This window comes from Doryrhamphus excisus, chromosome 4 (assembly GCF_030265055.1).
Source record: "Doryrhamphus excisus isolate RoL2022-K1 chromosome 4, RoL_Dexc_1.0, whole genome shotgun sequence".
In the NCBI taxonomy this organism is placed as follows: domain Eukaryota; kingdom Metazoa; phylum Chordata; class Actinopteri; order Syngnathiformes; family Syngnathidae; genus Doryrhamphus; species Doryrhamphus excisus.
The window spans coordinates 14,536,658-14,560,408 of NC_080469.1; the positions used below are offsets into that span (position 1 = coordinate 14,536,658).

The following is a 23,751-nucleotide window of genomic DNA, read 5'->3' on the forward strand; positions in this document are numbered from 1 at the left end:
GACGTTTGAACTTTTTCCACAAATAGCACTCTTTTTTGGGGAAGAAAAATTGAAGGATTCCAGGGCCACTTTTGTTCATTCATTCATTTTCTATCGCTTATCCTCACGAGTGTCACGGGGGTCCTGGAACCTATCCCAGCTGTCTTCGGGCGAGAGGCGGGGTACACCCTGGACTGGTCGCCAGCCAATCACAGGGCACATATAGACAAACAACCATTCACACTCACATTCATACCTATGGACAATTTGGAGTCGCCAATTAACCTAGCATGTTTTTGGAATGTGGGAGGAAACCGGAGTACCCGGAGAAAACTCACGCATGCACAGGGAGAACATGCAAACTCCACACAAAATGGCTGAGGGTGGAATTGAACTCGGGTCTCCTAGCTGTGAGGCCTGCGCACTAACCACTCGTACGCCATGCAGCCTGGCCACTTTTGTTCATTCATTCATTTTCTACCGCTTATCCTCACAAGGGTCGCGGGGGTGCTGGAGCCTATCCCAGCTGTCTTTGGGCGAGAGGCAGGGTACACTCTGGACTGGTGGCCAGCCAATCACAGGGCACATATAGACAAACAACCATTCACACTCACATTCATATCTATGGACAATTTGGAGTGCCGTAAATTAACCTACCCGGAAAAAACGCATGCATAGGGAGAACATGCAAACTCCACACAAGGGTGGAATTGAACCCTGGTCTCCTAGCTGTGAGGTCTGTGCGCTAACCACTAGACCGCCGTGCCACCCGGCCACTTTTGTTAATGAAGAAAAAAAAACAGCCCACACCTCATCTTTGAGTTACAGGTGACAAATAGTTTGGGATATTCTGATGTGAGCCCCCCCCCTGCTTTAAAAGAATATACAGTATATATCACCATAGCAACGTGTTAATTAGATGAATCTGTGTGAAATCGTGACCTTTAGCATTAGTACTATACAGTGAAGTGGGATGGACGAGCCTGGGGCACAATGTTACACCTCAGGTCAGGCACCTGTTTAAACTTCCCCAACCTAAATCTGTTTGCTGTAGGTCAGTGAAGGCAGCACTGTAGACCCTAAGACACACTAAGAACACAACCCATTGTCATGATCCGTGAACCTAAATAAGGATGAGACACTGACCGTGAGATGTCTTTAACTCTGTCCCATATTTAATATGCATTACGATTTTAACTATATCTGACAGAAGATCATTTTATTACATCTTCTACAGCATTTTATTACAAAGGCCAATACTACTGTCAAAATAAATGTGAGCACCATGGTTATCGAGCACTGCCTTTGGAATCCTCTTCCACTCCTGCACGATGACGCCTTGTACTTCTTCACCTTCTTTCCTCAATTGGATTTATGACCGACTACTCCATCACTTTCACTTTCAGCTTCCTCAGCAAGACACTTATCTTGGAGGTGTGTTTAGACTCCTTATCAAGTTGGAAAACTGCCTCCAATCACACTGTGCTTCACAATGTCACAGTGCATAGGAGAACACATGTTTCTGTTAGTGAACCACAGCTCAACGATGCCGGCAGCACTCATGCAGCCCTAGACCAGGAACCATGGTAGACTGTACGCAAGACACAGTTATCTTGGTATGCTTGTGTTGCTAGCTATTCGGGCAATAATGGCTGTGTTGAGTCATTTTCAGTGTGAACGATGGCAATTAAAGAAATGGGGAGAGTTATTGTCATCTCATCTAATAATTAGAGCAGTCACTTTTTTGCATCTGAAATCAGAGACATCAACCTCAAGCTAGCAGGGCGGTTTGGAGGGGAAGGAGTAAGTTGGCGTAACGTACAGTGGTGTCAAAATAGACATTTTATGGGTGTCTCAATCACTATAACTGCTTATTTGGAATTTGCGGGTGGTCTCAAAAACTCCCAAGAATAGCAATATAGCACCAGGACCAGTATCTATTGATGCTGCAGCAACTTTAAACAGACAGCTACAGGCCTACGGACAAATAACATTAATATTCATTCATTCATTCATTTTCTACCGCTTATCCTCACGAGGGTCGCGGGGGTGCTGGAGCCTATCCCAGTTGTCTTTGAGTGAGAGGCGGAGTGCACCCTGGACTGGTCGCCAGCCAATCACAGGACACATATAGACAAACAACCATTCACACTCACATTCATACCAGACAGTTTGGAGTAGCCTAACATTAATATAACTTCCTCAAAATTATGATTATTTATGTACACAGCACTTTTATTGGCTGTTATTGCATTGTGCAAATTTAAATAGATATGCAATAGGTTATGCTTGATGATACTGTGCAAAAGAGATATATTTTTTTGTCGTTTAACGACTTAAAACTGCCGTTGCCAATCAACTCCAAATCAAACAAAACACACTTGGCTTCCAGGCCACTTTATAACGGCAAACAAACGTGTTTGTCACGGACAGCAGGTCCTGCAGGCCAGAGTGGGGCCAAGCTTTGTTTAAGCTGCTTGTGACACATTTGACCGGTTAAGCTCTATATACCGCCAAACTGCGGGGGATCGTGCGGGAGGGGAAAGTAAAATATACTCTCACTCGCAAACACAATGGGTTTCTAAGGAGACAAAAAAGGCAAACCTTGCAAAGGTGGGTGCGGAGCAGTTGGAGCATCGCGGGAAACCTGAGGTGAGACTAGGGCCTTGCAGACACTGCAGAGTTGCGAAACCTGGAGCGGGAAATCACACATTTTAATCAAAGATTCTTTAGTGTCTAAAAATATCCACAGCATTACTCAAATGAAAAATACAATTAATAAAGTATATTTGACATACTACTAATTTGGAGATTTGTTATGTTGTGTTATGCTTAACCTTATGGAGCAACAATATCGCAATGAAATAAAGTGGCCTTTGATAAATTTGATGTGTAATATTGGTATTTATAATTAACAGTGCTTACTTTACAATACATTGTATACTTTGTTTGCCATTGCAAACTCAAAATTATTATTGCTTAAATGTGGATTCCTTGAGAAGCAACTTTTATATGTGTAAGTTTAACTTTATATATATATAGTTATATAAATTACTATAAATCACAATGTAATCTCACTAAGTCATAATTAACGAAATAATTTAAATGTCGAATTTATACAGGTAGTTAAAAAATAAGCAGCCTAATACATGACAGGGGATGAATTCTATTTTCCCCAAATGATCATTCGTATCGCAAAAAGCCAAATATCCACTTTACATATTTACAGTATGTCATTGATTGCAACCGGTGCAGTGTGACGTCACAAATCCTGCACTCGTGTGCCTTGGGTTTTCTCTGACGGACGTCAAATTGTGCTCATTAGTTCCAACGCTCACCCAGTGTGCACTCCCGCGTGCTGGTGCACGCTGCTCGTGGACACATATGGAAGTGGCAGGTGGCAGGAGCGCGCATCCACTCGCGCCTTTCAGCTGCACTTAGCGCCAATTAACTGCTATTGTGATAGTTCTACAATATTGTGCGCATTATCCTATCGGGCGGTATTAGCACCTCAAACAAATGAAAGGGTGGAAACTTTAACTTGCCAACAAAGTGCGCGTCCAATTTTTTTTAACTGTATCCATTTGTTGCTACTGGATACCAAGACGCGGAGGGAATCACTGTAACAGAGGGCGCGCTTAATTAAACGCTTCAAAAAAAAGTAGAAGCTGCCAATCACAGTGGAGGAGGAGAGGACCGGTGCTTCCCGCTGCACAGTGCGCCTAGGGGACTATTTAGAGCGGGGGTGCGTCCAGGAGAGGACACACACACACCACACCACAACAGGTGCAGCAAGCAGAGGGGGGCTGCCATCCTCCAGAAGACCTGCATGGGGGAAAATCGACGATGCACCTGAAAGGCAGGAATTAAACGGGTAAGCAACACATACCATAACAAAGAAATCATGAGGAGAAACTATAATACTACAGTTTTTGTCGTTTCTACATACTATGTATATGTAATAATTCATAGCATAAAAACAACTAAAATGTTTAAAAGGGGTGAAATACGTTTGTGAACATTGCAACACTGATATTTATTATTATATTTATTATTTATTATATTTTCTGTTGTTATTTGTATGAACTAGTACAATAGAATAGTGTACATTATGTCCCTTTATTCCCAAATCCTGTACATATAGTGTGAGTTCAAGCTTGTTTACTATCCTGTCCCATACAGCCTTGAGGGAAAAAGAAAGGCTATTGTGTCTTAAGCAACATACAATATCATGAGGGTTAGCAGGGGGTATGCTGGAGCCTATCCCAGCAGACTTTTGTCAAGAGGCAGTGTATTTTTTATCATTTTGTGTGCTTTTGCAGAACAACAACAAGACAATGCACCCAGAGGTCACAAGAAAGAGAAGAAACAGCCCTTCCCAGGTAAAAAAAAAAAAAAAGAAAGTTGTCATTGGTTTACAGTAGAACATTACCAGGCGTGACAGTGTGGCAGTGTCTCGCTGCAGGCTGTGTTGTTTGATTGACAGCTGTCAGCCGCACTCCTCACTGCTGCTGCCTACTCACCTCATAGACACAGATGCATGAGAGCATGCAGTACATGAGTGACCGGTTGAGAGGCAGTGTAATGTTAGCTGGTGTTGCTAAGTACTGCCCAGCTCACACTCCTCTGCTCCCTGAACTGTTACGCTTCCACCAGTTTGAGGGTTACATTACATTACATTTTGGACACGTTCCATGAAAATAGATCTATTTGTTGTGATGTAAAGGTACACGCACTGTTCCGATATGTATACACAAAGCATGGACAAGGTCTGAGTAGCTTTAATGACCATTATTGTTGTGGCCTCTGTGGTAAACAGATACAAAAGCCGAGATGGCCCCGATGATAGCTTATAAACCAATCTCAAGATTTTAAGATCAGCTGAAAAATGGCAAGGATTTACATTTTTTCACTATTTTGGGTGGGGTGGGGTGTCTACCAGTTGACTTTTTTTTGTTCCATAACACTCAGGATGGGCGGCACGGGCGGTCTAGTGGTTAGCGCGCAGTCCTCACAGCTAGGAGACCAGGGTTCAATTCCACCCTCGGCCATCTCTGTGTGGAGTTTGCATGTTCTCCCCGTGCATGCATGGGTTTCCTCCCACATTCCAAAAACATGTTAGTTAATTGGCCACTCCAAATTGTCCATAGGTATGAATGTGAGTGTGAATGGTTGTTTGTCTATATGTGCCCTGTGATTGGCTGGCGACCAGTCCAAGGTGTACCCCGCCTCACACCCGAAGACAGCTGGGATAGGCTCCAGCACCCCTGCGACCCTCGTGAGGAAAAGCGGTAGAAAATGAATGAATGAATGAACACTCAGGACCTTTGGACTTGCGCATGCAGCTTAACAATCCGACCGCGTTCAAAGAGAGAAAGCTTTTTTTTGCTTTTGCCATCAAGAAATCATGACAGAAAATGACAATGAAACCACAATTTTGTCTTTTAAAAGCTGTGTTCATAAGCCAATTTAAACGTTGCTTGCAATAAATTGATTTTGTCACAAATTCGACTTGGAAACTCCTGAGATCCAACAGTGTAAAATGTACATTCTTGCCATTTTTCAACTCTTAAAATTTTGATCAGGAATGTATAAGTAAATGCTAGTGGTGGCCAATGCATATAGGTTGTACCTATTGGTCATTTGTCGATCTTGGTTTCCCTCTGACGGCAATGGCCGCACTGATTTTTCACATGGAGATCGCTTTTCTATACACTTGATTAACAGTTAAAGATGTTAATTTGCAATAAAGGTGTAATTATGGCAACAGTTTTAACACTTTTCACATCCCTGCCCTAGTGCCCATGAGATATTTATTTTCTGAACAACAAATCTTGTCACGTTTTCATCTCACAACAAACCTCTGTCAAGTCATGCAGTTATTGTTCTGTGGACGGTCGCAAGGCAGTGTCTTGTTAGCTGGTCTGGTTTTAGTGTGCCAGCTTACCTGTGACTGCCCAACGACTGGCCACTTCATCTGCAAACACAGACGACTGCATTTCAACAGCCATTCGTGACATTTCACAGCTTATGTGTTGCAGCAACAATGCCAACAATTGTGGTAAACACCAACCGTATTCAGAAGCAGCTCTTAATCAACTAACTGGTGGTCGGTCTGTACACCGCAGACCCCCTTGATTTTAAATAATCTTGCCTAGACATTTTAGACAGTTGTATATGCATGCACTTGCGTTTTCTGTGTTGTTTGGGTCACTCACAAATACATATAGTCATATAGCCATTCTAATATTATTTGGCTTAAATAGAACTCACTGTCGCCCCATGTGGTGTAAGGTGGTAGTGCAGGGGAGGCTGATTGTTTGCATGACTTCAATAGCACTGCAACAAAACAGAAGTCATAAGACATGGATTATAGACAAATACTGCATACTTTGTGCTTTAACATTTTTGAAGGTAAATGCATTTTTTTTATGAATTCTCATGTTGGAGTCAATTTACGCAGTACTTACATTTGTATACTTGCATGTTTCTGAAGGGTCCTATCACCGCTACAATATAAAAACACCACATTACATATTATGTTGCATCAATGCAGAAATACATTTTAATAGAAAACTTTGAAATGTTTCGCGGAAGAGACAAAATCCAACACTTTAGTGGCTTCTCATTAGTGGTCTTGAGCACGATTGTCATTTTTTTCAGCATAAAATGCAGCCAATGATCGCATTCGTCATTGCATTTATTGGCATTCATGGGCCAACCGCTAACAGTTCAAGTTCCTGTTAGTCCCGGTCATCATGACGGATGGACGGACATTGTGTCCAATAAGCTATGAATACAACGCTATCATAGCTCCACGCGCTTCTTGACGATGAGCTCTCGCACCAGCGTCGCAGCTTCTTGACGGACGCTCTCCATGGGCTCATCTGCTCGCCAGAAGCGGACCACTTTCCCTTCTGGATTCACTAGAAATTTCCAAAAGTTCCACTTGGGAATTTTCTGCACAGAATCTGAAAAATATGAAATATATTGCCATAAAGGAGTGGTTCTGTATTTTTGTGAAATAGTGAAACTGCATGTCGAGTAAAACTAATTCATACATGTTGGCAGGTCTGCACTAATATTGAAAGGCCTCCTTGCCTTGCGATCCCTAGGGTGGCTGGCCCCACTGCCATACTGATATTGACAAGCACTGTCATAAAGGAACCCTGACACACATTTAACATTTAAAAGAAAATGAATGAATACAACCACTTAAGTCATTCCATCCCAAACCTGTCATTTTTTGAGTAGATAACTAAATAACCTTTCTCATTAAGAGATGACAAGTCCTCCTTTAACCAATTTATTCAGATGAGTTAACCACACAATTAACACTATTAGAAGTCACATAACACCTCCAAGTCAAAACACTCTTTTTGCTATTGCCGTGGTGCGTTAAGGTGTTCATACCTGTAAGGAATTTGAAGGCCGGTTCAGCCTCAGAGCCCATGATTTTGATTTTGCCAAAGAAGGGAAACGTAACGCCGTATGTGGACTTGGCCAAGGCCTCGATGTCCCGACTGGTTCCGGTCTCGGTGTCGCCAAACTGTCCACAGGGGAAGGCCAGGACGTTAAAGTGAGACGTTCCCAGCTCCCTGTGAAGCTCCTGAAGAGACTTGTAAGCCGCCTCCGTCTGCTCGCTGTGGCTCGCCACGTTTACAACCAGAGAAGCCTGCATGGAAGGAAACGTCTTACATCACTCTAAAATCCTAATTTAATAGTTATTTTATCATCTCTGCTTCAAACAAAAGCAAGTAAGAGTTTGCACGGGTGTCGCAAAGCCTTTTGATGATGTGGACTTACTTTTCCTCTGTACTTCTCCAGAGAAACAGTCCTTCCTTTGGCGTCTTTCACCTCGAAGGAATAAAAGTCCTTCGGTTTTCGGGGCTTCACCAGCTGCGTCTGAAGTAAAAACAAACAACCCACGCCGACTGTCATGCTCAACAGAACCGTCAACTTCTTCACTCTAGGCCCGGAGGACTTGGCGGGGTAGCCCCCTAAGGCCTCCATCTTGGAGGGGGAAGAAAGAACCCGAGGGGCGGAGATGAGACAATTGACGAGGGGCAAGTAGAGTAAAGCTAGCTACAAAACATGGCAACACCGCAAAAGTATGTGTACCCTTCAAAATAAGACTACAGTCTGAAGTATATTGTGTGAAAATTAAAATTGCACTATCGTATACATGAGACATAAACGCTTTTAAACCTTAATGTGGGACCCTGCACTGAAATAAACACACGAAGTGTCAATTGAGGTTGGGGGATTTTAACTCAAGCATCCCAAAACACACATACACCGTGTTACATACACACAATCCTAAACATCAAGAGAGACACACATTGATCATTCCTAATTCGAACATATTTAATGTATCATTTCATTGGTTTACAGGGCGAAAACGAGGCATGTGTGACGTCATACAAACGCTTTCGGACGTGGCTCATCCACAGGCAGAGTTGGCAGAGTCCTGCTGCAAGTACACCTTTCACCACTGGGCGTCGCTGTTGGCCCAGCTTTGAATTTGATGCCATATGCCAGAGGCTGGAGCTGGATTCTCCCACTAGACAACATGAGGCAGCACAGGGGAGAGAAGGTAGTGTTTATTTTTAATTTGTGGACGTTATTAGGCATTATGTAATATACTTGATCAACATTTAGAGCATTTGCATGAAAATTGACACGCATGAGGTCAACTGTGGTCAAAGCGCAACAGCACCAGTTGATCAACATTTACAGCATTTGCATGAAAATTGACACGCATAAGGTCACCTGTGGTCAAAGCGCAACAGCACTTACTGGTACTGTTGCGCTTCGTGGTGCACCGTTGGTTTCAGGGCTGAACATCACATCTTGTGGTCCAAATTTTGACACTTCGTCTTTTACAGACACTTCTAGTGAAGAAAAAGGTGGTAAACCAGTGTAACCTACGTGTGCAAGCATTGACGGGAATACTCACTGTCATGCACTTCATGAAAGAGCTCTCACGAAAGGTGTCATTTTTTTTTACAGATTCAACACTAATTAGAGACACCTCTCTCCGTGACCCTAAAAAGACACCAATAGCACAAAGCATCACAAGCTCACAGAGACTCTCGTTCATGGTTAAAGCCCCACAACAAGTTAGTTCACCAAAGTGCACAAACACCCTTTAAAGACATAAGTAAAATGTGTTTGTTTATTCACTTTGCAGGAATGGATGTGGACTGCTCATGAAGATCCACAATCAACTGGTACTTGACTACACACTTCTAGAAAACACACTACCTGAAATGAACATTAGTTAAAGACTGTATTACACATATAATATTTATACATATATTGTGGTTTTTGCAGATTGCGAAGAAATTCAAAGCGATTTGAAGCCATTTTGTGTTATGAACACACCTTTGGCGAGTCTGCACCATAAGTCAGCACTCAAGTTGGCCGCACCTTCCCTGGTAAACGACTACTGTAAGAATATATGCCATCTAGCTATGCATGTTATAAATACATCCATCTGTACCGCTTATCGTGGTCGTGGGTATGCTGGAGCCTATCCCAGCTGTCTTTGGGCGAGAGGCGGGGTACACCCTGCACTGTTCGCCAGCCAATCACAGGGCACATATAGACAAACAACCATTCACACCACACTCACATTCATACCTACTACTAGCTACCTATGCTAACTGATATCTATCAACACCTTATCTACCAACCATTCTTACTTTGTTTATCTACCTGGCAACCTACTCAGAAAACCGTATTCGCCAGGTTTGAAAAAGACAGGTTGTCTTATATTTGGAGTCTAGTCATGTATAGATGCAAACAACATGTTGTGACAAACAACATTTCCCCAAGCAAGTCAGAGCTTTTCTACCTGTCACTCACACACCAGCAGTTATACACCCGTGACCCCTTGGAAAAGTGGAGTACATATGGACAAAATAAGAACGCTGTGGACGAGATCAGGAAGATCAGGGTTTGAATTTCAGCTGGAATCTCCAGCATGTTCTCCCTGTGCATGCGTGGGTTTTCTCCGGGTACTCCGGTTTCCTCCCACATTCCAAAAACATGCTAGGTTAATTGGCGACTCCCAATTGCCCATAGGTATGAATGTGAATGATGTAGGTTCAAACCTACCATGCTTACAGTGACACCAACATACTAACACGTACCTTACCTTGCTACCTACCAAGCTAGCTATCTATCTTCCTACCTTCACTTCCTGTCTCCTACCTTCCAGACACAAATCTCCTTGACTGCAGCTGTAATGGCCTCCTTGCATTGGCTCTGGACTCTTCTGTTTACATTTGGAATTCAGAAACTCACTCTGTACTGGGACGTTTGGAACCGCGTCTAGAACCGGGCCTAGGTCACCGCCACACTGTTTCGTGTCTGTGCTGGAGCAGAGATGGCCGTATTCTGTGTATTGGCACCCGGCGAGGAGAGGTGCAGGTATGCTGGGGGTGAAAGAGGGGGAAAGGGGGGGGGGGGGTCGGATGTATCATGATGAATCAGCAGTGATGTGTATGTGTTCCTCTCTGTCTGACTGCAGTTGTGGGACGTTGAACGGGGGCAGAATGTGAGGACTCTACCCTCACACATGTCTGTTGTTCGAGCCCTTTCCTGGAATCAGCAGCTTCTTAGCAGGTAGCAAAAACGCACCGATAGAAACCCAACAAGGGTTTGACCACTAATGGCATTGCAGGAACCACCAGAAGTCATTGGTTACTGTCAGCGACAGTGTCTTATGGCTTGACAAATAGTGAACCCACACTGTTAGAACTACTGTACTGACTCCTCAAAAGTTGATATTTGTCCTTCAAATTATGTTTGAAATTATCAGCAAATAATAAGTAGATTGCAATTAAAAGATTATCACACACTAAAATAGTGACTCACACGTATGTTACTCCTCTGGCCGTGCCTCTTCTGTCATCCTGCCGCTGTTCCACTTGTTAAAACATATTTCTCCTGTTGTCATATTTTCTTCCTGCCTTCCTCCTTGCGTAATGCTGCCGTACAGCCTCTGCCTCTTGGGTGTGACTGCAGGTGCCTTTTACGGTGCAGAACGTTTTATCAACGTTGTGGGTGTCGTCTGGGATAAAACTTCATTTAAAACTTCAGAGTCACACTGCTAGTGATGGAATTTTTTTGTAAATTTGGCAAGCCGAACGCATTCTGTACTTCATAGGAAGATACGGAGGAGATTGATTGACTTTGGGCTACATTCCCTTAGCCAATCAGGACACAGAACACAATGTGTGGGTTCTCCCTTAGCCTCCCTTGTTCACAAATCTGTCTAAACCTGTGTTATTGAGCATTCATCATTTATAATTCATCTATCTCACAGGAGTGGCATATTAAGATGCGTATGAGACAGCATGATCATTGCACCAATGTGTCTTAAAAATCTCAATGTGCTTTTGGAAAAGTTATGCATAAATCCCAAGACCCTGAATATAAAATGATGTGTCTTTTTACCAATACATTTCATACAGGAATTCATAAACATAATTGTAATTTAAAGAACAACATATGTACCGTGTGTTGATGAAATTATTGATGTTTTTTATGCTTTGGCAGTGGCTCAACCTTGGGACATATCCATCATTATGACCCGCGGGCTCCAGCTCCTCTGGTGGGTGCTGTTGTCCAACAGGAGGCCCTATGCAGCCTTCAGTGGTCACCTGATGACAAGTGGCTGGCCAGTGGATCCACAGACGGCCTCCTCCACATTTGGGATAGTGGTGTCATGGGTGTCACAAGGTCACATCAACCAGTTGCTACAATGAAACAACCAAGTGCTGTCAAGGTAGGTATAATTTATGTACTCAATACAGTGGCTGCTTAGTTTAAAATATGATGTTTACTCTCAGGCAATGGGATGGTGTCCATGGCAGAGAAAGATGATTGCTACAGGTGGAGGATGGAAAGACGGGAAGCTTCGGATTTGGGATACCGAGTCAGTGACTTGTGTCAGTTCTGTAGACAGCAACTCACAGGTGCTTTGAACATCACACAGGCACTCATCAGTGAGAGAGAATATACCATTATAACTTGTAACTCCGACTGCAGATCTGCTCTCTGAGCTGGACAGACGCCACCAGACGCCTGATCACAGGTCACGGCCTCCCTCATCACAGCGCTATCTGCTGGGAGTGGAAGTTATCTACACTCACACCGAGCTTCTGCCTGGCAGGTAAAGGATGGCAAAACAATTAATGACAACATTAAACTCACATGCAGCAGCCCCATAGGAATATTTCTAAAGGACCACACAGAAAACAAATGTGTCATGTTTGAAATTTCTCATTTCAAATCATTTTTCAGAATATTTCCACTTTAAACTACAACTTTATTTTCATATTAGGCACACTTTGTTCTTGTAAAAATGATGAAAAAACCCATACCTTGCTTATAAACCCATACTGAGATGGAGTGGAGGGATGATTTCTTTGCTCCAGCTGCACACGTCTTCAACTCTCACATGAGTGTACAACACCCTCTACTGGTAGCAATAGTAAATACAATATCACACGTACAACAGAGAACTGATATATCGCTCTAATACATCACAAGGACGCAGAACACAATACACATTCATACACTGTTAGAAAAAAATCTGCGAAACAGCAAGTCTGCAAAAGGTGAACCACAATGTAGCGAGGGAACAATTTTTTTCCCCTCGTATTGTTTTTTTTTCTTTTGGGGCCTAAATCTCATTCATTCATTTTCTACTGCTTATCCTCACGAGGGTCACAGGGGGTGCTGGAGCCTATCCCAGCTGTCTTCGGGCGAGGGGCGGGTCACACCCTGGACTGGTCACCAGCCAATCACAGGGCACATATAGATAAACAACCATTCACACTCACATTCATACCTATGGACAATTTGGAGTCGGCAATTAACCTAGCATGTTTTTGGAATGTGGGAGGAAACCGGAGTACCCGGAGAAAACCCACGCATGCACGGGGAGAACATGCAAACTCCATACAGAGATGGCCGAGGGTGGAATTGAACTCGGCTCTCCTAGCTGTGTGACATTCGTGCTAACCACTCATCCACCGGCCTAAATCTCATTATCTTAAATCACAGCTCAACTAACGCTGAGTTCAAAACAATAAATTGCCATTTGGACTGCCAATGATGACTCCATCATTAAGATATTTACACATTTTTTGGGCCGACTCACTCATATCACCAAGGATTCAGCAAATGTCAACATTTGATGTAAGGTCACATTTTTTGGAGTTGTTCAAAGGAATCCAGACTCGTATAGAGTAAGAATTCCACAATGTATTTGAAGAATGTTACTGTTCTGCACCAAATGTCAAATATCAATATCTTTGCTGTTTTTTTTCCCCAGGTCATTCAAATCGCATCCTGCACGTGACCTTAAACCCTGATGCTAGCCAGCTGTTCACTGTTGGAGCGGACCAATGCCTTTCCGTCTGGGACATCTAATTAGACATCTAATTATCCATTGTGTCAATCCACCAACACATATTGCTGTTACTTTTGCTCAACTAACTGCATCGTCTGAACATTCTAACCACTTTAATTTCACCTGAGGGTAACATTACGGGTCTTCTTGCAGATGTTGGCAAAAAAATGGCATCATATCCAAATAAGTTGCACTTAGGTACAAGTTGTTTAGAAATGTTTCCCAACTTGCGTAAATCTGGACTTTTAACTTTCCCATTTGTATTGGGACATCAAATGAGTTCTATCAAATCCTTTTATGTTACCCACCTTCAAAAAAGCAACTCAAAACCCACCTGTTTAAATCCTTTTTCAATGTCTAACTTTTTATACCTGTCTGCTTTGCCCCGCTTTTAGCCTTGTTTTTAGCTCTGAATGTATGGATGTTGTATTTTAATGTGTCCTCTCCTCTATTTTTTTACTCATCTCTATTTTTCTTCACTGTAAAGCAGGGGTCTCAAACTCAATTTACCTGGAGGCCACTGGAGCTAGGGTCTGGGCAAGGCTGGGCCACATCAGGTTTTCCAAAAAAAAAACCAAACGCATTTATTAAAAACAGAAAAACATACAAACTTTTTCAGTGCTTTGGTTCCGATTTTCTACAATAAAAGCTCTGATAAAACATTCCACTGTTCTAAAATATCTTAATTTTTATTTTTCTGCACAAAATAAGATGAAAATAAATACATAAATCAAGAATAAAGAAAATCAATCAATCAGTAATAAATAAATATAATAATAATAATAAAACAGCAAATAATACAAACTTAAGAAACCACATATAGTTGGTGGGTAGACACATTATTTTTTTCAGATTAAAATGAACAAAGCATTATTAGAGCCCTGTAGACATGACAAAACATGACTATAGTCACATTTATACTTCTTTTATTTGCAACATTGCGCAACTGCAGGGTCTTGAGACACATGCTAACTCGCAAACTAGAGAGCTAGCGACCTAAACGGTAGCCTTCAAGTTATTTTCTTTAAACTTAAATAGCCAAAAACTTACCACTTCCACACGGATAGGGAGGATAACTATTAACAGTTATTTAACCTTTAACATGAACATTAATCAAACGTAATATTTTTTTCTGGGGACATGATACCATACAGCATCCATATCAAACTTGCGCGGGCCGTACTAACATTAAACTTTCATATCAAGGTGGGGGCCTCAAAATAGTGTCCTGCGGGCCACATTTGGCCCGCGGGCCGCGTGTTTGAGACCCCTGCTGTAAAGCGTCTGTAGGAGCCATGAATGAATTTGGATTGATTTTTTGTAGGTGCATGATAGTTTAAATTTGAATAGTGGTGTTTGTTATTGTTTATGATATTATTTAGATTCGTTGTGATCACGTGGACAAGGGAAGTAGGTCAAATGGTTATGGGCGGTGACGTTTCGTTAATATAGGCACCTGTTCACCTGTGTGGCCAAGAGAGAGACAAAGAGAGAGGGTGAGCAGGGTTGCCGTATTTTTTGTTGGCCGCTAATTCCTTTAATCTATGTGATTACTTTGATTATGAGTTTGTGCACGGTATCATAAGTTGATCATTAATTTTCTTTAACAAAAGGTTGAACTCATTTTTTGTATCTCAGAGATTTTTTATGTGTGGCGCGTCAGACAAAGTAAAGGCCTGGCTTCAGCCTCTCAGCGACTCTTGTATGAAGTCGCTATATTTTGTCAACAAAAAAGGCCTTAAAAGGAAACATCAGGACAGCACAACGGATCAATGGATCAAGAGGACAAAAAGAGGAAGCTGATTAAATCCAACAACCATCGGACATAAAGTACGGAGGTAGGCGCTGGCTGTCAAACAGATTTGGAGCCGCTGCAAAGCGAACTACAGCCAGGCAAGCTCACCTGTGGATGTACGCATGAAGCTGTATGTTAATGGACGAAATTTGGAGAGGCATACTGAATGTGTGTCAGGGTGTGGAAATGTCTCACTTGTGGGTGACAGAACCACAAAGAAAAAAACTATGAGAAAGAAAAAAAAGATTTCCTTTGAAAAGTAAGACAAAGCAAATAAATGATTCCTTTCTTGTCAAAAAAATATCCCACATTTTGTACAATATTACACATACTGTAACAAGTATGTTTGCACTGGACTGTATCGTTCCGTAAAGTGCCCAAACAAAGCACCCTATGCATTGGTGACTCAGTATCTACAGCTATGTGTTTTTTCTTGAGTGAGACTGCTAAATAACCCACCACGGGGGTAAATAAAGTTGCATATTTTGATAGAGAAGGTGAGAAACACAATTGAATTTGATCTAGCCATGGAAGACTGCATCAACAACATCATTAGAATGATTTCACATTGTTTTTTGCATGTAAAACTGTAATTATTCTTTGTAAAATACTTTTTTTTAACGTTTTTTTTAGTCATTGCACTTTACATGGTTTCCTATGGGAAAATAGTTTTTGTCTGATCAACTGAATAACAAAAATCTAGGTGGTACTGTGTATTGAGTTATGGTATGGGTTGCTAACCAAATGATATTTTAAAAATGTAGATTAATTCACGTGAATAAACACATTTTTTTCAGCATCAAGCTCTGTCTTGACATCAGCTTTCACACACATTCTTGTGACTCATGTGTTCATGAGTCTTATATCTTTGTTTTTACCACAGAGCCCCCCCGACTGAAGACTCGAGATGTTCGTGACAGGAACTGTCACAAACCACAAGATGTGATGTGGCCGTTTTTGCCTTTCGCATCCTTCCAGCGTATAAAAAGACTCATCAAGGTGGGCTTCGTCTGGATCGCGATGTTCTCACTGGTTCATTTGAGTGGCTTTCTGTCTGCCGTGGCTCTTCTCATTGCCGCACCAAGTGAGTAGAACACTTTGGAATCATTTTGATGATTAGTAATCCCTTCATTTACAACTTTATTCAATTTGTCCGTAGATGATGCAGCGGAGATTATTGGCGGGAGTGAAGTAAGGCCCCACTCACTGCCGTTCATGGCTCTGTTGGAAAACAAAAAACCAAACTGTGGAGGGATTCTGATCCACCCACAATGGGTTCTAACTGCAGCCCACTGTGCTGAGTAAGACATGCATGTAACTATTGTATATGGAGGAAATGATCAAAATATCAGTTTTGGAAATGTGTTTTTTTCATTAAGATCTGATAGTTCAGCAGTTTTCAAAGTGTGGCAAAGTGTAACTCAATGTAACTGAAAATCAATTCATTTTGCCTTTAAATGTCCATCTATCAATTTTCTATACTGTTTATCCTCATTAGGGTCACGAGGGTCCTGGATCCTATCCCAGCTGACTTTGGGCGAGAGGCGGGGTACACTCTGGACTGGTCGCCGTTAAATGTCACATAAAATGTAAACATACTGTAGCTTAGTGGCTATAAAAAGACGTTTTACTTTATTTTTCTGAAGCTGCTGTACTCACACTTTGAAAACTGCTTCTCCATTTACGTTTTTCTTGAGCTCAGTTATTGAAATTGTCACAAGAAATATATTATAGAATATCCTGATCATGCTTGTGGCAGCAACGTGGACGAGTGGTTAGTGCACATGCCACACAGCTAGGAGATCCGTATTGGATTCCCACTTTTGGGCATCTCTGTGTGGAGTTTGCATATTCTCCCCATGCATGGGTTTTGTCTATATGTGCCCTGTGGGATAGGCTCCTGCATGCCCGCGACCCTCGTGAAGATAAGCGTTACCCTAACCCTAACCCCTAACCCCTAACCCCTAACCGCTTACCCTAACCCCTTACCATAACCCCTAGCCCTAGCCCTAACCCCAACACAAACCCCAACACAAACCCCAACACAAACCCCAACCCTAACAAACCCTAACCCTAACAAACCCTAACCCTAACAAACCCTGACCCTAACAAACCCTAACAAACCCTGACCCTAACAAACCCTAACCCTAACAAACCCTGACAAACCCTAACCCTAACAAACCGTAACCCTAACAAACCCTAACCCCAACCCCTAACAAACCCTAACGTTACCCTAACCCCCCAGTGTGGTACAGAAAATGAATGAATAATAATACTTTTAAAATGTGTATATTCTTGATATTATACATTAAAATTCACTAGCCTAATCAATGCTATGTTCATCTGCTCAAAGTCTCCTGTTGGATTAGAACTCCAACCAAACCAAATCCCTTTGAATTATGGCCAGTATTGTCACATGCAGATATTGATGAGTCTATGTTGACATCCACACAGTATCAAGAGGGTGCTGCTTGGTGTACACAACATTAAGAATACAGAGAAGGATTCCCGCCAGATAAGAAACGTCAAAAGCCACTTCCCTCATCCTTGCTACGATGTGACTGAAAAGGTCAACGACCTCAAGTTGCTCAAGGTGAGATGTACGCTGACAATATGGAGAGAAATGCAATAATATGGAAATATTGTCATGGTTTCATTGAGGTATGAGGGTACATATTGGCCCGCTATGATATGTTGTGATGTTTTCAGCAGTATATCTCAGCATTCGTTTCTAATTTTAATTTCTAATTGTGACTTTAAAACTGGAAAGGCTAACTTGTTGTTAAATTCCAGCTGGACAAAGTTGTCAAGAAGACCCCGGCAGTGAGCATTTTGCCATTGCCTAAAATTGACAGAGATCCGATGGCTGGCAGCAGCTGTGTGGTGGCCGGATGGGGGGTGACCAACAATGTCGCCAAGCAAATGTCCAACGTCCTCATGTCTGTCAATGTGACTGTTGTGGACAGAGTCAAATGCAACTCTCCTGACTACTACAATCTCAAACCGATCATCACTAAGGGAATGATATGTGCTGGTTCCGATGGTAGAAGGGTGGCGGATACCTGCTCTGTAAGTCATCGTTTGTGTGAAGGAGTTCAACAAACAAAGAAAAAAAACAACTAAACCTTTTTTGTGTTTTGTCTTTAGGGCGACTCTGGTGGTCCGCTATTGTGCAAAGGAGTTCTGGTCGGTGTCACTTCATTTGGACCTAAAGGGTGTGGTCAGATTAAAAAGCCTGGGGTGTACACTTTTCTCTCTGCTAAGCAACTCGAGTGGATCAAAAACATCATCAAGAAAAAATAAATCAAATATGTTTCATTTTGTATTTGTGGCCCTTTCAATAAAGTAAACAAATGTTACAGAAATTCAGGCTTACTCATTTATTGTCACACTATTTGGGCGATATGGACCTTGGCATTCATTCATTTTCTACCGCTTAACCTCACAAGGGTCATGGCGGTACTGGAGCCTATCCCAGCTGTCTTCGGACAGGAGAGGCAGGGTACACCTGGACTGGTCGCCAGCCAATCACAGGCCACATATAGACAAACAACCATTCAACACTCACATTCATACCTATGGACAATTTGGAGTCACCAATTAATCTAGCATGTTTTTGGAATGTGGGAGGAGACAGGAGAAAACCCACGCATGCACGGGGAGAACATGCAAACTCCACACAGAGATGGCCGAGGGTGGAATTGAACTCGGGTCTCCTAGCTGTGACGCCTGCGTGCTAACGACCTTGGCATACATCACAATATTTTTGGGATATATCACAATATAATGATAGAAAATTGAAATACAGCAGAATCTTAAACCTTAAAGGGGAACTGCACTTTTTGGGGACTTTTGCCCATCATTCACAATCCTTATGTGAAACATAAACACATATTTCTTTCCCTTTTCTGTGCATCTAAGTGCAAGAAAAAGAGTTCATTTGGGCTACCTACAACAGCCGTTATGGGAAATACTTATTTTGACGCTAAAGGTCAAAGAAAGCCTTACCTCAGATTACGACTATGCATGACAAACCCAAAGAAAGAATATGATTTTACATCTAAACAGAATTCGCAATGAGGGTTGACTAATTTGAAATGAAGCCTGATGGTGGAGCATTTCTGTGAACGACGAGGGCTAAATGTTCTCAAGAACACGGAGTCCTGGGCCGCACAGGAAGAAAGGGGTTGGAATGAGACAAAACCACAAGAGAACTGAAAAAAGGTTGGTGGGTCTCAAACCCACCACACAGGAAATGTTGTGCAAAATGTTGAGAAACATAAAAGGCTGTATTCACACATGCCAGCTTCATTTGCCTACAAAAGGATTTGTTATAAATGTAATCAACAAATCAAAATGTAGAAATTGTGTTACGATAGGGGTGTCCAAACTTGTTCTATACCCGATGCACAGGCCACTTTGAGATTTGGTAAAACTGCATCTAAGCTTTGTGACATAGGTGAAAAATAATATCAGTATGAACTTCAGTCTTGGCTCTTTTTTCACCCATTTTGGTTGTTTCTTTTTCTCAGAATATTTAGACTTTATTCCCATAATATCACTTTTATCATAATAGCACTTTTTCTACTTCCATAAACAATGGAGCCTAACCCCGTTATCTTTGGGTGTGAGGCGGGGTACACCCTGGACTGGTCGTCAACCAATCACAGGGAACATATAGACAAACAACCATTCACACTCACATTCATACCTATGGACAATTTGGAGTCACCAATTAACTTAGCATTCCAAAAACAGGGAGGAAACCGGAGTACCTGGAGAACATGTAAACTCCACTCAAAGATGTCCAAGTGGAGAATCAAACCCAGGTCTCTGACTGTGTGGCCAACATGCTGAACCAAAACATTATATTTTCTTTAATATTTCAACACAATGCAACATTATTTGTCATCATGAAATAATCAGTTTTCTTCTATAAATTGAGACTTTCTTCTCCTAATATTTTCACTCTTTGTTTTTTTTTTTATATTTTCCAATTATTTCAAACTTTCTCCTTGTAAATTTTCATCGAGTTTTCCAAAAATTACAACTTTGTTGTTTTGTTTTTCAGAATATTTACTTTTTTCTGAAATACTACCAAAATTTTACTTTTTTTCATATTAGAAAGTAAAATTTAGTTTTATTTTTTTCTCTTCTTTTTCATTTTTCTTGTTAAATTCTATTTTATAAAGAGGCCCAGAACAATAAAAAAAACAACTGTGGGCCACAACTAGCTCCCAGGCTGCACATTTGGAGACGTCCGATCTCATGTGTATGCCTCCAGTACCACCAGGTGGCACTGTATGCAAATGAGAGGGAGATACTTAAAAGTCAAGTGGTAATATATGTCACTGGCACAAATATCATTTTTGAGACAGGTTGTCTTGCCAAACAACTTCTCCCTAAGCGAGTCAGCGCTTTTCTTCTTGGTATAGACACAAAAACACTAAAGAGTCTTATATTCTGGGTCATCTTATGTTTTAGAACAAATAGTTCATTAAAATATCATCACCTTATATAATAAATTCTCCGATAGACATCATTGCGGTTGTTATATTGCTATACGGCTCCACTGTTGCACTGTAAATACTGTATTTGAAATGCCTCATTTTGTTGTTTTAATGCTGCACTGTGAGATCCTTTGTTTGATGAGAGGTGGAAAAAAGAAAAGAAATCGCCATTGGAACACAAAGAATGGCAACAACATAAAATATATTGCGTGTGGTGACCCGCAACCGACCTAGAGATGATGCAAGCGAACATCGTGAGCCGCTAGACAGCTAGCAAACCAACAAAAGAAAACTCTGTACATAAGACTTACTTTTCTTGCTTGAGTGAAGCTTTCTTTGACGCACATGGAATTATAACATACAAAAAAATGCAATTACTATCAATACATGTACATTTTCTTAATGCTAAACACAAGTAGCTAGCCAAAACATGGCTAACTGCTAATAGCACACCACACACTCAATGGTTTAAACATTTTAGAGCAAATCTAATAAAAAAAGAACTTTTTCCAGACCTTGTTTCTGCTGTTTTGTGCTGCTGCTAGCTTGAGACACGTCAATGATTGTCTAATGGCGAGAAGAGCACTCACTCTTGCTGTGGCTAAATCCTTTTTAGGAGATGTGTCGCTTTTAACTTTTTATCCATAGCTTTTGAACCATTTTTTGCCACATATTTTCATTTATTTATATACCAAACAACCAAATCACATGAAACCACTGTATTTGAGCAAAAAAACATGACAACAAGCATGTTGGATCAGATATCTTACACCTCAGGGTGGATAAAGTGTGAGACAAATAAACTACAGATTGGCTTAAAAAAACAACATGTAAAAAATGTAAAATAGTCGAAGCTAATAAAAACAAATGTCATTCAACAAAAAATGCTGACCTGCTTCCATAAAAAGGCAACTGAAAAGATAAAAGTGAAGCCACACCCAGGAAATTCCAGGTGCCCTTTGTTTAAACTGGAAGCAAAATCACTGGGATTGACCAGCCATTGCTGCTTTGTTTACCTGGTTTCCATGGTCACCCACACAAAAGCCCATGTCCCACATGCAAGCAGCGGAAACTCACAGACCACACCTTTATGAACCTATTTTGTAAAGCGAATTAAAGTAGCCTTATGTTTACAGTCTATGCAAAAATGAAGCATACAGAGAAACCTACTGTGGAGACTTGGTTCAGGTCTGTGTCCTAATTTCAGGCGTTCTCTTTCTGAGTGAGGATATTTTTTTTCTACCACAGGTACAGTTACATTTCAAGATTCTCAAGGGAGCCATATGACTTGGTCTCAGTGGCAGGTCATGAGTCCTGACCAAAAACACACACTCAAGAATGGAGAATGGTGAAACATTGGATTATTCTGAAGTGGCTTTCTATGAGTCCTGATTTAATTAGGACTCCAATGAGTCAAAATATAAACACACGCATTAATCGCACATTTGTAGAACATCAGGTAGGACAATGGAAACTATTTGTTTATATTTAATTTGAAAAAGAACAAACATTAAATAAAAAACTAAAAGTTAAAAGGCTCACGGTGTGAGAGTGGTTGCAGGTGGCTGCATGCAGGCCTCACAGCTAGAAGACCCGAGTTCAATTCCACCCTCGGCCATCTCTGTGTGGAGTTTGCATGTTCTCCCCGTGCATGCGTGGGTTTTCTCCGGGTACTCCGGTTTCCTCCCACATTCCAAAAACATGCTAGGTTAATTGGCGACTCTAAATTGTCCATAGGTATGAATGTGAGTGTGAATGGTTGTTTGTCAATATGTGACCTGTGATTGGCTGGCGACCAGTACAGGGTGTACCCCGCCTCTCGCCCGAAGACAGCTGGGATAGGCTTAAGTGAGGATAAGTGGTAGAAAATGAATGAATGACTAAAAGTTAACCACCTTGTCAAATGGGATCTATTTTGTTTTTTCCACTTTTCTGACCTACTATAAATGTACTTAGAATGTTGTATTCTCTTGCTAAACGAATGCTTCGAAAGGCAACGCCACATTTGTTTATAATTCCTAAAGACGCCACCATCAGGCACAAGTGGTTGGAGTTCCTGATTCCCTACCAGCAAAAGAAACACATTTTAATCTGTCAACTGCATATCACATTGGACTGTTTCGTAAACATGGGCCAGTATGCAGCTGGACTAGCCAACAAACTTGCTGAAGCCCTACGCCTCTCCAACGGTACTTGGTCGTGCGGAAGAGTCAGAAGAGCAAGCACTAAGTAACAGTTTATCAGTGTCCTTTATTTTGTGTAAGTCATGGAGCAAAAGCGCTTTTCTGTGTAGCATTATAGCATAGAGGAAGCTGCGTTGCCCAGGTTTTTTTACACAATGGTAGTCCCGCAAAACACATTACACATTACAGATGCTGTAGAAAAAGTAACGCTAAAATGCTAAAGCTACTAACCATTGAGAGACGTCTTGAAGTAACCTCTTTTCTTGAGAAACTTCGGGCTGTCCAGTCTCCACTTCCGGATCGGATTCGGGATCCAACACATATGGCTGTATGTTTATTTTGAAAAGATAAGTTGCCATTTATTATCAACTCCTATAAAGTTGGCGGTACAAACTGAAAGTCTTTCTATGCACTCGGCAGCGGTGGAAACCCCTGGATATTATTAACTCTTACACCATTTATCAAGTCCTATACAGTTAGCGGCACAAACCGGAACTCTTTCTCTGCACTGGCAGGGTGACCAACCACAGCAGAGTGGGCATCCCACACTGTGGAATACATTAAAACAAACCGTTTTCACAGTAACCACAAAATCCAAAGAAATACAACTGAATAGGTGCAGATACTGGAAGAACTACAACACTTTCTGTGCTGCTCCATAGGAGTCCACAACTCGAGCAGTCATGCAGTAGTCATGCAAACCCAGACGATGACACTACCACCACCACATTTGACTCTAGACAAGACGCAATTATCTTGCTACTCACTTGTGTTGCCATACGTATGTTTAGACATTGCATTGCATTGCTATGCACTGACAACGTATATTGTAATAAAAATGGTTGCTGAAATGTG

The 23,751-nt window shown here is 41.6% G+C and overlaps 3 protein-coding genes across 5 annotated transcripts; 2 read left to right on the plus strand and 1 right to left on the minus strand.

Annotated features, from left to right (window-relative positions):
* Positions 1-3,960: 3,960 nt before the first annotated feature.
* On the minus strand, positions 3,961-8,044 carry gpx8 (glutathione peroxidase 8 (putative)). 2 transcript variants are annotated; one of them, XR_009129663.1, is made up of 4 exons: positions 7,786-8,044; positions 7,393-7,654; positions 6,450-6,950; positions 3,962-6,318 (listed from the first exon to the last, which is right to left on the minus strand). XR_009129663.1 is itself a non-coding variant. In XM_058071477.1 (3 exons), exons 1-3 carry the CDS (start codon positions 7,990-7,992, stop codon positions 6,787-6,789), a joined length of 633 nt encoding a protein of 210 aa, XP_057927460.1. In that variant the 5' UTR covers positions 7,993-8,044; the 3' UTR covers positions 3,961-6,786. The 2 variants fall into 2 exon arrangements, 1 of the variants encoding a protein (XP_057927460.1); XM_058071477.1 differs by having other exon boundaries at positions 3,961-6,950.
* A 339-nt stretch (positions 8,045-8,383) lies between these two features.
* On the plus strand, positions 8,384-13,981 carry LOC131128540 (cell division cycle protein 20 homolog B-like). Its single transcript, XM_058071474.1, has 10 exons — positions 8,384-8,575; positions 8,992-9,101; positions 9,173-9,212; positions 9,316-9,432; positions 10,205-10,416; positions 10,517-10,611; positions 11,548-11,776; positions 11,841-11,966; positions 12,040-12,163; positions 13,331-13,981. Exons 2-10 carry the CDS (start codon positions 9,081-9,083, stop codon positions 13,426-13,428), a joined length of 1,062 nt encoding a protein of 353 aa, XP_057927457.1. The 5' UTR covers positions 8,384-8,575; positions 8,992-9,080; the 3' UTR covers positions 13,429-13,981.
* Positions 13,982-14,638: 657 nt separating this feature from the next.
* On the plus strand, positions 14,639-18,557 carry LOC131128541 (granzyme A-like). Of its 2 annotated transcripts, none has more exons than XM_058071475.1 (6): positions 14,639-15,246; positions 16,087-16,287; positions 16,363-16,504; positions 17,658-17,796; positions 17,997-18,272; positions 18,351-18,557. In XM_058071475.1, exons 2-6 carry the CDS (start codon positions 16,149-16,151, stop codon positions 18,504-18,506), a joined length of 852 nt encoding a protein of 283 aa, XP_057927458.1. In that variant the 5' UTR covers positions 14,639-15,246; positions 16,087-16,148; the 3' UTR covers positions 18,507-18,557. The 2 variants fall into 2 exon arrangements, with proteins under 2 accessions (XP_057927458.1, XP_057927459.1); XM_058071476.1 differs by having other exon boundaries at positions 14,871-14,904.
* The last annotated feature ends 5,194 nt before the right edge of the window (positions 18,558-23,751 follow it).